Here is a 15,209-nt window from a genome sequence, read left to right on the forward strand (position 1 = left end):
ATAACAATAACATTGCTACTACAAATTAAATTTACCCTAGACTATTGGTCCTACATGGCTATATGGCTATATTTCACAGAGGTAACTTTTCATCTTGATTGTTTTATTATTTATTAAACATTTGCTTTTGATATTATTATGCTACTAAGTATAACAAGATATTTTTGTTCTCATCCCAAAATGTACATTGTGCATAGCAGGCCCGTCATCTGTCCATAGAGGATATATAGCCTCTCCAAAATTAGACAGCGACACACGGCACACATTACGCGGCACGTGGCGCATATGTTGAGACAGAGGTCATCAACTGCTTAAAAACCCTGTGTCTGTCTCTGGTCTACATATTATGCATTTTCAAAAACTCTGAATAGAATTGGGACAATGGAAGAAATTAAAGGGTGATACTCAATATGTCAGTAGTGAACAACCTCTCTCAGTATGGAAAGCAGGTGACCGATGATTAGACTATAGACCACCCCCCCCCCCCCCACCCTGCAAAAAAAGATGAAAAAAAGACATGCTATATAGCTCATTATGAAATTTTTCGCAAGTCACATGTTAACGGAAGACACCACCTTAAGAATTTGTCTTGTGAATTTGTGACGCAAAAATAATCGTATGCAAAATTATTTTCCTTGCTCGTCTTCATTGGCTGACACATAATTCTAAATTAATATAATAGCATTGAATATTTTATCAGGTGTTTTGGTCATAATTATTATGTCACTCAATGACAATTATCAGCTAGTTTATAAACTTTTTGAGCCTTCTCTTCTTAAAATGGTGCTTTGCCTTTTGCTCCATCACTGTAAATAACCCATAGGCCTATATACTGTATGTTTAGGTTAAAATATAGCCTGGGCTACTTTGCAGATGAGATGCAACATTAAAATTTTACACAAGCCTATATGACAAGCAAGCTGCTTTTGATTTGATTTGGGACAGGTAGGACAGCGGCCGTTCACAAACAAAATATGCTATGCAATGCACTAAAATTGAGGGGGGAAAAATCTAATTTAGCCATGGAAATAGAAGTCTGTTCAAACATGGCGAAGCGTCACTAATGGAAGAAAGAGATGGATGCCTTATGATAATCAGGGGCACGTGCTGGGGTGAGAGAGGGGAAGGCGCGTGCCTCATCTGATAAAGCATATAGCCATGACCTTGCAGTAATATAACTATACAATAGGCGCTGCCGCGCCTGTAATAAGGCGCATGTGCATTAAGCCAAGGAGCTTTTAACCTTTCTCTTTTCTATTTTATTTAGGCCTATTTGTTTATTTATTAATTAATTAATTCTTGGATTTTTTCATTCTTTTTTCAAATTATGAGCAGACCTGACCTATGCCTATGTAGGCCCATGATGTCCCCTATTTTTTTGTTAGGCCTAGCCTAAACGAACTAGGAAATAAATGTATAAGTAGGCCTAAGTATAATATAAAGCCTATAGGCTATATGTTAGTGAACAGTATAATGATGCCTATCTACATTGGCGGCTATAATTCGCGCGCGCACACGCGCGCGCGCACACACACGCACGCACACCATCATCGACAGGGCAGAATTTCGCCTGTCACCATGGGGTTATAGCCCCCCTTCCCTTCCTTTTCTTCATCGTAGCATAATTTCAGCTCCATGCACTTTTCAAGATATGAGCACTGACCGCACTCCTCTCCTCCCTCAGACCCTCTTTTCTCCCTGTGGTCCCATTTCCTTTCTTCTCCTCCGCTGTCTCAGTGGCTGTATATATGTGTCTCTCTTCCATGGCCTTTCATTTGCATCCCAGGAGGGGTTGGTTAGGGCGTCCGTCCCCAGGGACGCACAGATAAGGGTCACCGGAGATCCCCTCGGGCTGCATGTTTCACGCAAACGCAGACACGACACGTGCCGCCCGTCACCCCCCTTTCCCTTTCCCCCAGTCACCCCATGACCAACCACAATCGCACGCACGCAGACGCGCGCCCAAAATCTGCTTACAGTTCTAAAGAGTTAAATAGTAGGCCCGCCTATTACCGAATAATAGTCTACCGGTCCAGTATTAATATCGATAGCCTTTTGTTTGTAAAATGATAGGATATTAGGCTAGCTATATACTGCCCTACATGCATGATGCATGAATGAATGAATGAATGAATGAATGTAACCAACTTTGGTCAATTTAGCACTGCAGGCAGCAGCTAAAACTAGGCCTAGTTTAATAAATAAAGTGGACCTGGATTGGCCATGTGCTTTGTGCTCAGAATGGACAACAACGCAATCCCAGAAGGCAAGAGAGGGAGGCCAAAAATGACATGGCGTAGGACGATCAAAGGAGCTCCAGCAACAACATCAGAGCTGGGGGACCATAGAGAAGATGGCAAGACAGATGCAAGTGGAGAAACTTTGTTGCTTCCCTATTCGCCAGCCGGCGTAATGGGCATAAGTAAAAGTAATATTTTATGAATTGCAAATGTACTTGGAGGACCAAGTCTTTAATAGTAGGCTAGCCTACAGTTTCTGTTTTATCCTTATCCTTATCCTTATCCAGATTTTGTATTGACCTGTAGCCTACTTTCTTTGAAATGTACCCATTCTACAAACTGTTGATACATTTTCAATCAATCAATCGTAGATGTACAGTATTTGATCGAGTTTAAAGCTTCATTTCCCGGAGGGTGGAGCCGGAGGACAGACACCAGCATGTACAAATGCAAACTATAAGGTTCTTACCCTGATGCCCCAAATGTCAGAGGGGCATGCGAGGTGCTTGTGCAATGTATTAGTCCGTAGTTGTCAATAAAAGTGTTTTATTCCCATTTTTGGCCGAACGCCATTTCCTCCCCGCGTTTACTTCCTATTTACGTTGAGCGTAATTCCGGCTTTCACCGGATGCGCCTCCTCACTGCCGCCTATGGCCATTGGGAACTTCCGACAGAATCGGCCACAAACTAGTCGGGGGGTCTACAACATAGATATATAATATATGGTATACATACTATACAACATAGAGTATGGTCTACAATCTCCAAATGTATGACGGGAAGCATTTGGAAATTGCGAGAGGTAACAGTCTGGCAACGCGAGACTAGCCACAAACGGGATAAAAACACTTCTTTATCGAAAACTACGGACTAATACATTGCACTGATCAAATTACCTACCTAGGTTCCATCCTGGAGGCTAATCTTTCCGGTGATAAAATGGCCACCAACGTAATCAAAAAAGTCAATCAAAGAACAAGATTCCTTTACAGGATCTCCTCACTGGTCAGCAAAAACACCTTGAAGACCTTAACAGGAGCCCTCGTACAAGGTTTCTTTGACTATGCATCCACCTCTTGGTACCACAGCACCTCAAAGGCCCTTAAAACAAGGCTCCAGACCTCCCAAAACAAACTGGTCAGGCTCCTACTTGGCCTCACCCCCCGAACCCACCTCACCCCTGCCCACTTTGACAGGCTGGGATGGCTTAGGGTCGTCGACAGAGTACAGCATCTTGCAATGGGTCTGGTCCACAAGATTCGATACACCACCAAGATACCCATGTACCTGTCTAAATACTTCCTTAATGTAAACGAAGTCCACACCCACAACACCAGAGGGAGTGCAACAAACCATGTACAACCCAGATTCGGCACAAACAAGGGACTAAATTCTTTTCGCTCCTATGCCACCAAAATGTGGAACGCCCTACCAACAGTCATTAAGACATGTGAATCCCTTGACTCCTTTAAAACCGCTCTACGGATGGCTGCAATTCGAAACTGGCCTCTGTAAAATCTGAATCCCCCCCACCCCCCCACCCCATTTCCCTCACTGTATATTGTATATTTTCCCTTTTTTGCTTCCCATATGATGAATTCCTGTTCTGTTTTTTAGCTACATAGAAATGTCTATTTGTATGTCTCTAAATGGTTGTATGTCTTTAAATGTTTTGATGAATTGAACAATGTGGACCCTGTTGTAAACAAGTGTAATGCTTAATTGGGTCGTCCACTCACAGTTGACAGTCTTTGTATTGAGTTTGTGCTTAAAATGTACTGTAAATTCTACAAACTGTTAATAAATATTTCAATCAATCAAAACTGTGCAATGTATTAGTCCGTAGTTTTCAATGTGAAAGAGGCCTGCGGTTTGCACAAGCAGGCCTCTTTCACATTTTGGGCATCAGGTACTATAAACACATTATATTTTGCAAATTGTACATGTTCGCTCAGCTGGTGTCCGTGCTCCACCCTCAGGGAAACGAAGCGCTAGACTAGAAATCGATCAAATACATCTACGAGAATCGAAATAGGCTAGTGCCGCTAGTCCATGTAGGGCAGGCCTAGATGGGATTGGGAATTGGGATATCTGTTGCTACAATGGGGTGCCACTATCAATTAGCCACAAGACTGTCTTAAATATTTAATAGGCCTACATACTTTATTGAGATTCATTTCCCTACTGGAAACTTCAGTTTCCATATTATATTCTGCAACTGGGACTCACTCTAAACCCAGAATACATCTTGTCAAGGTCGGAAAAGAACGGCAATAAATAATAGAATGTCGCCCTCGTGTGGCCATTACGTTGTATACACTCGCATTGGAGAGGGTAGAAGATGGCGGATTATAGTATTTTATTTTGTTAATAGGTAGCACTGCAGCCTACCAATATACGGCAATTGTAGTAATCTGCAAGGATGAGAAAACAGTAGTCGATTACTAGTAATAAATCCAACCAGTTGCACTCAGTCATTAGTAAAATGGCAACACATGACTAATTTCTGTTATCAATTTGTTCTAAACAAACTATAGCTAAGAAAACATGTTTGTGGCAATATTTATACCTTCATATAAAGCAGGGAGTTTGTATTTCCCCCTATCCATATGACCAAAACTGAACTGAGAAAACAGGACTGAGTCTGACACCCACCCATATACGATATGAATTGTATTCAGACCCCTGCAAGCAGATTACACAATCATGATGTTAGGAAGGACAAAAAACCCACACTTTACATTGTGGAGCATCTTTATTATGCCACAGATAAAAGCCAGTAGTTTTGAAAGAGGACCTTGCGTTTTTTTTTTTCCTTTTTAATCACCAAAAATGACATTCTGCGAGGATGGTGTGTAGGCTGTGATTCTGATATTATAGTATGGTTGGTTGAGCAGTCAGAAATGATGGATCGTAAATCAGGACAGGAGAAGGGTAGGGGGTGGGGGATAGACTGTTGAGGAAAAGTGGTTAGAAGTGCAAAGGATATTGGTGAGAATCAAGTCAGGCTGGGAAGTGGGTGGGTTCAATATGTAGGTAGGTTATCAGGAAATAAAACATTCATTCCTTTACCCTTTTGGAGGGAGGGAGGAAAAAATAGATTCAGAGACCCCAAAGAAAGAATGCACAGACACAGCATGACAAATTTAGCTTTACAGTCAAACAAGGGGAATGCACACTGGTTCTGCTGAATATACCACATTTATTACTTTTGAACTGATTAATAGAAAGAGTGGGGGCAAGGCCACTCGCATTGCGGTCTTAAGAAAAATGGAGGAAGAAAAATAAATGAAAAATAAAAGGAAAAAAGCAGCGCGGAAGCAACAATGATTTAACTTTTTTCCCCAAGATTAGGAAAACGAGCAAATAAGTCCAATGAAGACTGTTAGAGGGTCCAATTTTCACGCCATAGAAATTATACACAGAGCAAAGCTCATCAACTTAACATTCCCTCTTCTGCTTTCATTTTTGCCCCTCCCACCTTACCTTCTTTTTCCTGTCCCCCTCCACCTCTACCTTCCAGAGGCACACACACACACACACACACACACACACAGCTCAACACAAAAAAGGAACAGAGGGCCATTCTGAATATCTGCAGTTCTCCCTTCGTAACAAAAAGATGGAAGGCGTAGAAAGAAAAAATCCTGTCGACATCCACCTCTGGTTGAACATCCACCGACGAGGAAAGTCTGCTTCGTCCAAGTTTGTGGATTCAGTCGCCCTTAGAAGATAGGACGAGGGAACGAGGGGGGCAGGCAGGGGGGTGGTTACAAAGAAAGAAGACAAACTGCCCATCTTGACTTGGGGCACTATGGTAGCCAGCACTACATAACTCTGCTAGATTTGCGTGTTTGTGTGAGAATTACAGACTTGCTCTTGAGACTGTAAAAACAGAAGTTGTTCCTTTTTTTTAATGGAAAAGGAAAAGCATATAAAGGGAAAAAGAAAAAAACATGTAGTGGAACGGGGTGGGGCAAAAAAGATTTTTCACCTAAGGATGCTATGCATTTAGTTGTAGTCCTATGAATAATTGTTTCCTTTTCTTTTTACTACAAGTTCGAAGTAAGTCTTTAAAGTCAAAAGAAATCAAGAAAGTCTTCATTTAGTTGTTTTTTTGTCCTTGGTTAATTCTTCACCCCTATTAGAATTTCTTAGAGATCTGGATGTGATGGGGTGGGCAGGGAGAAAGGGGGGCCACTGCAGTCTTTTGTCCAAAGCTGTGACTGTTACTTGACTCTTCCTTGGCGTTCCTACGACAGACATATGTAGAGAAAGAGAAAATTAGTAAAAAATATCAGAGAAGAGAAATAATATTTAACCAACTACAGGGGCCCCTAGAGGGTCCTCAGAGTTACTACAGGGGGGCGCCAAATATTTGTGATTTTTACATTCACTTGAACCCTTTTCCGGTGGGAACATTAACAGAAAACAGCAGATCTACAAGCTCACAATGCATGACGCTGCAATGCTCTGTGAGCTTGTAAATCGGTCATTTTTGGCAAGAGGTTTATTGTAGCGAGAAAATAGCAGACAATGTCCTCCATCTTTCTCCTGGTCTCTCGACTGCCCCACCCTATTGATGAACAGTAAAACATACTTGATTTTGCAGTAGCACTTAATAACAACTCTTGATTGAACTTTGAACAAGTATAAATTAACTGAAGTCTTGATAAAAGGACAAAAAACTAAACGTTAAAACTAAATTATGGTTATGGACCAGGCGAGTTACCTGAAGCCGGTAATGACTCCTGTTGCTGGGGTTGCTGGGGTACGGTTCACTGCCCTGGACCTCCACCTGCCAAGCATATGCAAGTAAAGTGTGAACGTAGTTGGCTTAATTAGGGATATATATATTTTTTTATCATGACACCATGTATTCAAATCAATGCACGTGTAATTTTATACATATATAATACACACACTATGTCTACGGTATATTCATGTTGCAGAGGTGTATCAATGCAACACACACACGCGCACACAATATATTTTAACAGAGTTATTTTGGATTCACCCTTCCAGAGCGCTGGCAGTGCAATTGACATAAGTGTCATGAACCCAGTTCAACTAACTACAGTGGCAGTGCACCTGCAATGTTGTCAGTATGCAAACACCTGCACCTAGGAAGAAGCATTTCAAATGTTTTAACAGACAACCTTCATGGTCAAAGACTTCCTTGACATGCACACAATTAGTGATCTCACTTTGATTGGTGACAATTTAAGCAAATTACATGTGGCAGACATTAACACATTTTCATGGAATGTCAGTGACAAAATAAATGAAAAACCTATTCTGGTTACATCAGTTATTTGTTTTCCATTGAGAGATTCTAAGGATGTGTGTCCGAAGAATTTCTCCCTGCTGAAAATACAAGGCGCTCTTTAAAGTGAAAACACCAGTCGTGTATGGCTCAGAGCAGAATTAACGCTCAGCGCTTCATCACTCTGCTGCCGTTTCTAGCATGGCCTAAATACACAGCACACCCATTGAAGACAAATCAAAACGTATGCTGCGCTCAGAAAAAGAATAACAAACGCCGCTTACGTGGACACAGTCCATAAGAGTTGACACTGAATTTTAACACAAATGGGAGCAAGAAAATTTTGTTATTTTATGGTACTAGTCAAAATAGAGCCATCTTTGCTAATCTGTAGAACTAGGCAACTAGCCTACAATAAACACCCAAAATGTGTCAGTATACAGTCCAGGTCATTACTTTCTTCTTCCAAAAAAACATGTGATCTTTGAGGCAGTCAGCAGTAACCATGTAGGGCTTCAAAGCATTATCCCCCCACTGGTATATTCATACCTTCAAGTTTGCCTGAACAATGGAGGGAAATTGCTTTAATTGAAAGAACCCTTTAGATCAAGCTGATAATGTTCAAGCTTGTTCTGACTTTTAACACATACATTTACCACTTTCAAAGTACAAGTTGAAATGACAACATACACCAAGATGGTTGAAGGTCAGGGTGGGAAATGAACTTTTTTTAAAGCTTGTCCAAGTTCACCAGTATGACCTCGATGAAGTCCACACTCCAGTGTGTAATGCATTCGTTTTTATAATAAAGTTGGTTTACTATTAGTGTTGTTGGAGTTTGTTTCTGGAATGTTTTCCTGACTTCTTTCACGCATCTTGCTAGTGGACGAAGTTGTGCCAGAACCCCCTATTACTTCAAAGAAAACAAACTACTAACAACCAGACAAACTTTCCCATCACATTGCTGATAGCAGTTTCTCTCCCCGTTAACAACCCAGTACAATTTTGTTGGCCTATTTTTCACTGTTCAAAAAGGTTAAGTTCTGAAATGCGAATTACAGGTGTGCATTTCATCACTGTGCTAATTTTAAGTGAACCGTTCCAAACAAAACACATTTTGCAAATAACCTTTTTCCTCTTAGGTTGAAACAAACACACTTTCATATTAAAGTTAAATGACAAAACTATGGTAAACACCTCAAACAGAAGAAAAATAATCTAAGTAAAATAATCAAACTTTCAGGTACAGTTAGCTCAGGCAGTTAAAGTAACATGGCCATAATTCATATAGATGCATTCAATTAACGAGATGATTATATGACCCACATCGCTAAATAAAAGGGTACATGGTATATGAAGGCTTTAACAAAACAGCTAAACTGTTCATGGATTCCAGCGAAAATGTGCAGAATACTTTCCAGTACCGTCCTTTGAAGCAGGATCACATATGCAAGATTGAATACCACAATAACAAAAAAGAAAAACATGTGAATACCACAATAACAAAAGAAACAAACATGTGGAGTGCTAAAAGTTAAGGTGTCATATTTCCCCGTTATTCTTCGAAATGATAACAAAACCATGCGCTCAGCCACACACACATCCCATATCACAGGCATCTCACATGGTACATCCCTGTCGAGGTGAAAAAAACAAAACAATAGATATGCAATAAACAATTATTTAATATATGAACCAATAACCTCAAGGCAATAACATGCCATTACCTTTTTCACACATTCCTCCTCCTCCTGTCGCTTCTCGTAGTGGGAGAAGTCGTCGAAGATGGAGGTGGTGTGCTTGTATCCGGCGATGATCTTCAGCACTTGCCTGGCCTTGTCCAGCGGTACCTCCTGTGTGTCCCGAGAGTTGGTCACTGGCTTGTTCTCGTTGTTCTCCAGTCGGATGTGCCTCAACTGGCTGTTGGGAACGTCCTTAACGAAGATCCAACGCACGTCAAAGCGCCCCTTCCACTTGTCCTGTGACCACACCCCGGCACACGTGTTGTAGTCCACAGGCGAGCGCATCTCTGCGACACCGCAGAAGTGCCCGCTCCCATTGACACTGAAGAGAAGGTAGAGCGGGCCCTTTCCACCCAGCGAGCGGTAAGCCGCATCCAGCCTCTTGTTGCCGTGCTCCGTGCTGCACCAGATGTTGTACTTGATGGAACGGTGGATGTCATCCTCCGAGTAGCTCTTGATGATGAACACACGGCCCTGCTTGGGGTTCCAGTCAAAGTCCTTGGGGTTATAATTGTTGACCATACGAAGTTTCTCCAACACCGGGTGAGGCTCTGTGGGGACCCCAGGAACCACCCCCACACCGGAAGAGTTGGGAGGTGACTGGCCTGAACCAACACCAGTGTCCCCGAACCCATTGGCCCGGTTTCGTGGTGGGACCCAGCGAGTGGGTTGAGAAGGTTGCTGTTGTTGGGCTGGGGGAGGAGGGGGACCCTGGGAGAGAGGAGGCTGCATCTGGGCCATACCTGGCTGCCCGTTAGGTGGTAGCTGATGCTGCCCCATCTGGGCAACAGAGGGTACCAACTGTCCATTGCTGAGGGGCAGTTGTGGAGTCCCTCCTGCAGTGGCTCCAGGCTGAGGAGAGGCCTGATTGGGCGGCTGCCCGTTACTCGGGATTGGGGGGACCTGCTGAGGGGTGGCGGCTTTAGGCATGGTACCCTTGTTGTCCCAAGTGCCGATGTCCATGTTGTGTTTGATGGGCGGAGGAGGCAAGTTGGCACCGGCCATGCCGCCCTTGGTTTTCAGTTTAGGCTGAGGCTTGGCCGGCTTGCTGGCAATGTCCGCCCAGGAGGCAGGCTTGGCAGGGGCAATAGAGACAGGGGGCATAATGGGTGGTCCTACAGATGATACAGGACCAAGCGGACCCCCACCAGGCAAGCCAGAACCAACCACCTTAGGAACCATGTCCCCACTGCCACCAGGGGCAGCACCACCGATCTTAAGCCCTGCCATGCCCTGGTCAAGGCTGTTCATGCCAGGCGCCTTGTTGAGAGGCTCATTGGCAGCAGGGGCAAATGGAGACTGTCCATCAATCATGGCACCCCCAAGCGAGCTGGGGGCATAGTTGTAGTTGCTGCTGTAGCCAGAGCTCTGCGGCGTGCCCGACTGTCCCTGAGAGCTGCTATTGCCCCATGCTGAGAAGTCGATGCCACCGGGGAAGAAGTTGAAACCATGCTGGCCCAGGAAAGGGTTGCTCCCCAGAGGCCCTGGCTGGCCAAACATAGCGTCCGGGAGGTAGTGGGGCTCCCCGTTGCTCAGCTGTCCATAAGAGGTCAGGTAAGGCATAGGGGGGTCCCCGGCAGTGGACCATGCTGCCTCGTTCAGGGAGTAGGAGAATCCTATGGAGGGGCTGTAGTAGCTGGGCATGTACGAGTCCGACATGGCCGTATAGGCATTGCTCTGGATGGACAGAAAGAGATTACCCTTTAGTGACAAATAGTAAAACAAAAAAAGCTGTTGCAAAGAACAAGACCCCCCCACACCCACACCCACACCCCCCACACACACACACACACACACACAATCTGATAGAGATTGCTTAGGGCCTTAGGCAATGAACAGCAAAAGCTAAACTTTTAAGCACAAAAATCCATTAAACCCAATTAATCTATCAAAGTATAGATTCCATAGTCACACATCCAAGACCGTTTCTAGGATATATTCCAAAGTTTGTTCCTTGATCTGGCTAACCATCTGAGACAGAGTCTAAATGCAAACAAGTGAACTGTATTATGAGATAACAAGTGCCACAGTCTCTTCAACAAAAGGATGGTGCATTCTATTGACTGGCAGAATATACAGGCCCCATTCTTTTCCATTATGGCCCACTTCTCAGCATGTCCCTTACTACAGAAGGGCATGCCATCTACTACACACTACACAGTAAACAATCAAAGCCTGCAACAAGATAAAGGCACCTATTAATCTTCTAGCAGAGGAATTTCTTTGTTTAAAATGGTCATACCTACAAAGCCCTTGTGGGCAAATAATTTGTAAGGCTTATCGAAATTGGAGGACACACTTTTGTTCAACATTGATGGGGGGGGGGGGGGGGGGGGGAGACTGGATGGGGGACTATTAAAGCAGTTCAATAAAGCGTTCAGGGTATTGTATGCAGATGACACCAATGAGCTCAAACCATAACAACTGGGTGATTAACTGCAAAAGCTGTTCAACAGGCTTTCCTCCTTATCTTCAATATCTTTTTACATGGATGTGGTTAGGAATGTGACAATAACACAACTTAATAGTATAGATGCATTTACACTGCAATTAACACTTTACAGTAGGTTGCTGCAAATGTTTCAGTCCAGTCGTACAGGATAGACACATTTAAACTACAAAAGGTGTGGTAAACTAAAGACTAAGACAAATTATGGCCTAATCATGCACAATGCAAATGATTTAAAAATAAATACTAAAGAGAGTATGACTACAGTACATATACACCATGGTTAATTGTACCTGTCTGGCCTGAGTATTCAGGTAAGGCTCGAACTCATCATCATTCAAAGTATCCTTTTGGGTCACAGCTCCGTTTTGCACTGAAGGAGAGAAGACATTTACGTGAACAGAGGTTAAAACATTTCTACAAAATCGTTGACTGTATGTGCATTTGCTTGCTCTGCTCAATCATTATTTGTCATCATCACTACCAGCCCTTGTAATTATTCCCTTATGTCACAGGGGAGGCCACAAAGCCAAATGATGGTTAACACATAACTCACATACACACTGCTCTAAACATTTGCTAATTACACAGCCTGATCTTGCACAAGATGATGAATCAGCTCTTGTGATGGATATATAGTATTGTTAATGGAAGTTGTTGGAACAGAAGGGGTAATAGATATTCGAAACTGGTGCCTTCTTCATCTCAAATCACATATGTGGTACGATATTTGAACCAGAATCTGTGGTTACGTTCTTGTCAAGCATAGCAAACTAAACAACACAAACGCCAGGGGTATTCTCGGTCAACGTTAAACGACCTGGAGGCTGGAGTTCCTTTAAAAATATGTTCGGGGTCCGCTAACCAGCCAGATGTTTTACCTTCACGCAGACATCAGGCGCACTGAGAATAATCATGAGACTTCTCATTGTTGTAAGAATACTCGGGTCGGAATGGCAAACGAGCAAGTAAGCATAAGCATTAAGAGGCTCATTTGGATACAGGAAAAACATGTCGGAAGACGTGTCATTTTCAGGTTAAGTGTAGCAACCAGCTAGCGTTAGCATGCTAGCTAACGACTTAGCTACGAGCGCCAAGAATCCTTTCATATCGTGACGGACTTGGTAGCTAGCTAGAATAAACATACCAAGGGTTGGTGCGTGACGCCACAAACAATGGGAAATCTATGCATGTGTAGCTTATGCTATTTGATGGGTCCCAAACAATGACACAGAAAAACAAACTGTTTTGAAAGGAAGCGTTTGAAAGGAAGCATTTTTCGGTTGACAATAAATCCTTTTTTGTCAAGCGAAAGGCTCGAAATGATAAACTATAAATGTACTCCATTAGTACAATGCACTTCCGTTAGCTGGTGCTTAGTTGTGACATCACCGACGTATCCTTGGTATCGTCGTATCTAGGTAGCTAGGTGACTGGGTTGCTAGGTTAGCACCAATGTAAAATATTGACATTATCATTAGCGCCTCAATCTGGTCCAAATGAAGGGCCGGGATATAACACGACTTCACCATCGAACGCTGTCAAGGCACTGCGAAGCGTTAAGTAACACCTAAAAATCCAAGACAGGATGCTGGTGTGTGTCACGGCACGCTAGGCATTTAAAAAAAGTAGCCCGCTAGCACGGAGCCATTTCGAGGCTGGCGAGAAGCTCACTAGCAGCAGCAGCGGCGGCAGGGATATGATGATGGGCGAAAAAACACATTACAGCACCGTCAAAAGCACACAGCAGTCGCGACGCAGGGGCAAATAAGTGTTTTAAGGCGTTCAAACTCGAGCTTCCAACCGGGTCTGTCGGCCAACTTGACATTAAAGCTAGGGAAAAAAGGCTATCGCATCAGCAGCGCAACACGCAGGGCTTTTCAAAGCGCTCCTTCCAGTCACCCCGCACGCCAAAAAGATCCGCATTCAGTCAAACCACCCCCAAGTTGATCCGCTGGCTCAGATTTGTTCTTACCTTTATTTGCTTGGCCTTTCGGTCTCTGGATTGGGTCCAAGTGATTCATGAAGGTTTGATTTATGAGAAGAGAGGAAGGGAAAAATAGATGAAAACAATGTATTTCACCAGTCCCTTTTAGCAGGTGGTCAGGCCTACTGCACTGCCTGTGTCTGTGAAACTCTTCGCTACTAGCCGTCTCGATGCTCGTAAATGTTCACAAAGTGCCTCTCTTTACCTGTTCAAGAAGGCTGCTGGCTGACATGTCTTTCTTTCCCTGGAGCCTGTGTTAACTCTATTTGTTTCTAATTGAAAGCGGCAGGGTGTAGAGGATGTCTATATTTAATTGAAGAGTTTTGCCCCTCTCGCTCTTACAGAGCCTGGTTTCTACACAATGGCGGGCTGCAGTTCGTTCGCTCTCAGCAGCGCTGACAGTCTTCTCAACATGGCTGGGCGGCCCTCCGTCTACCGATGAGGACATTTATTTACCACGGACATGCGCCCCGCCATGGCACGGAGGAACCTGGAGGAACCCTGGAAGCTACGGCCGCTGCAACTTTTACAGCAATTTTGAAATATATATATATAAATATTTGTATTATTATTATTTAAAAAACAAATGTCAACGCTAAGCTTTTTAGTCATGCTAGTTATGCACGCCAAAGCCACAACGTTTAGAGCCATTGGTCGTTATTTATACATTATTTGTATCTTTTTTTGTTTTTGTCTGCATAACGATTGAAAGTTTGAGTTTATGATCATTGTAGCTACACTCATTTTTGAGGGGCGCTCCTATGTCTAGCTTTTGGTGTGTCCACAAACTTTGTCCGACTGTACAAACATTACAATTTACAATTTAGGCATTTAGCAGACGCTCTTAATCCAGAGCGATTTATATTAAGAAAGAACAAAAAAGCATGGGAATACATCACATAAAAAGCATTTATCATGAAAAATGCGTAAACTATAAGAAAGTAACAGTGGAATATCTATATGACTACATACAATGCAATTATATAGTGCTGTCTACATAACATGCTATAAGTCTATCAAATGCTTTCTAAGTCTACAGAAATGCTATCTAAAAACATTAAATTCCCATTAACAATGAATGGACAATTTGACGTCATACTGTCTGAGCAAATAGACTGTCAATTTTTCGTCATGATGATGTACGATAGGGTGATTAGAGCGCCCCTCACTTCACACGGGTGTGTTTTTTGAGGGCCCTCCTATATACACCTACAGTCTATGGTCCACACACGATATATTTGCCATTGAGACGGGCCGACGGCCCCGTAAAATCTGAATCCCCCACCCACCCCTTTCCCTCACTGTATGTTTCTTTCCCCTTTTTGAGTAGCATACTCCCTTACGGAGCTATGTGGCTGGGTGGCTGGGTGCGTCTGAGCACGAAAACAGCATGGTTGTTTTTCACCACCTGTGCGCAATGTAACACACACACAAACACACATGCACGCACATATTAACTGTAGCATGGGCTATGGTGATTTCGGGTGTGCCAGTACAGTAGAGAGGGTACAGTAGAGGGACCCCC

The 15,209-nt window shown here is 43.3% G+C and overlaps 1 protein-coding gene across 1 annotated transcript; it reads right to left on the reverse strand.

The window, feature by feature from the left end:
* Positions 1 to 4,976: 4,976 nt before the first annotated feature.
* ythdf2 (YTH N6-methyladenosine RNA binding protein F2) lies at positions 4,977 to 14,276 on the reverse strand. Its single transcript, XM_083791159.1, has 6 exons — positions 13,890 to 14,276; positions 13,673 to 13,697; positions 11,991 to 12,070; positions 9,234 to 10,925; positions 6,973 to 7,038; positions 4,977 to 6,493 (listed from the first exon to the last, which is right to left on the reverse strand). Exons 1-6 carry the CDS (start codon positions 13,914 to 13,916, stop codon positions 6,470 to 6,472), a joined length of 1,914 nt encoding a protein of 637 aa, XP_083647285.1. The 5' UTR covers positions 13,917 to 14,276; the 3' UTR covers positions 4,977 to 6,469.
* Between the last annotated feature and the right edge of the window lie 933 nt (positions 14,277 to 15,209).

Source organism: Protomyctophum parallelum, assembly GCF_964188405.1.
Source record: "Protomyctophum parallelum genome assembly, chromosome: 20".
Taxonomy (NCBI): domain Eukaryota; kingdom Metazoa; phylum Chordata; class Actinopteri; order Myctophiformes; family Myctophidae; genus Protomyctophum; species Protomyctophum parallelum.

Coding starts and splice junctions, on each gene's coding strand:
- ythdf2 (XM_083791159.1), bottom strand. CDS start 13,916: ATGTCAGCCAGCAGCCTTCTTGAACAG. Junction 12,071..13,672: donor GAAAGGCCAAGCAAATAAAG/GTAAGAACAAAT, acceptor TCTCTCCTTCAG/TGCAAAACGGAGCTGTGACC. Junction 6,494..6,972: donor GGAGTCATTACCGGCTTCAG/GTAACTCGCCTG, acceptor TGTCTGTCGTAG/GAACGCCAAGGAAGAGTCAA.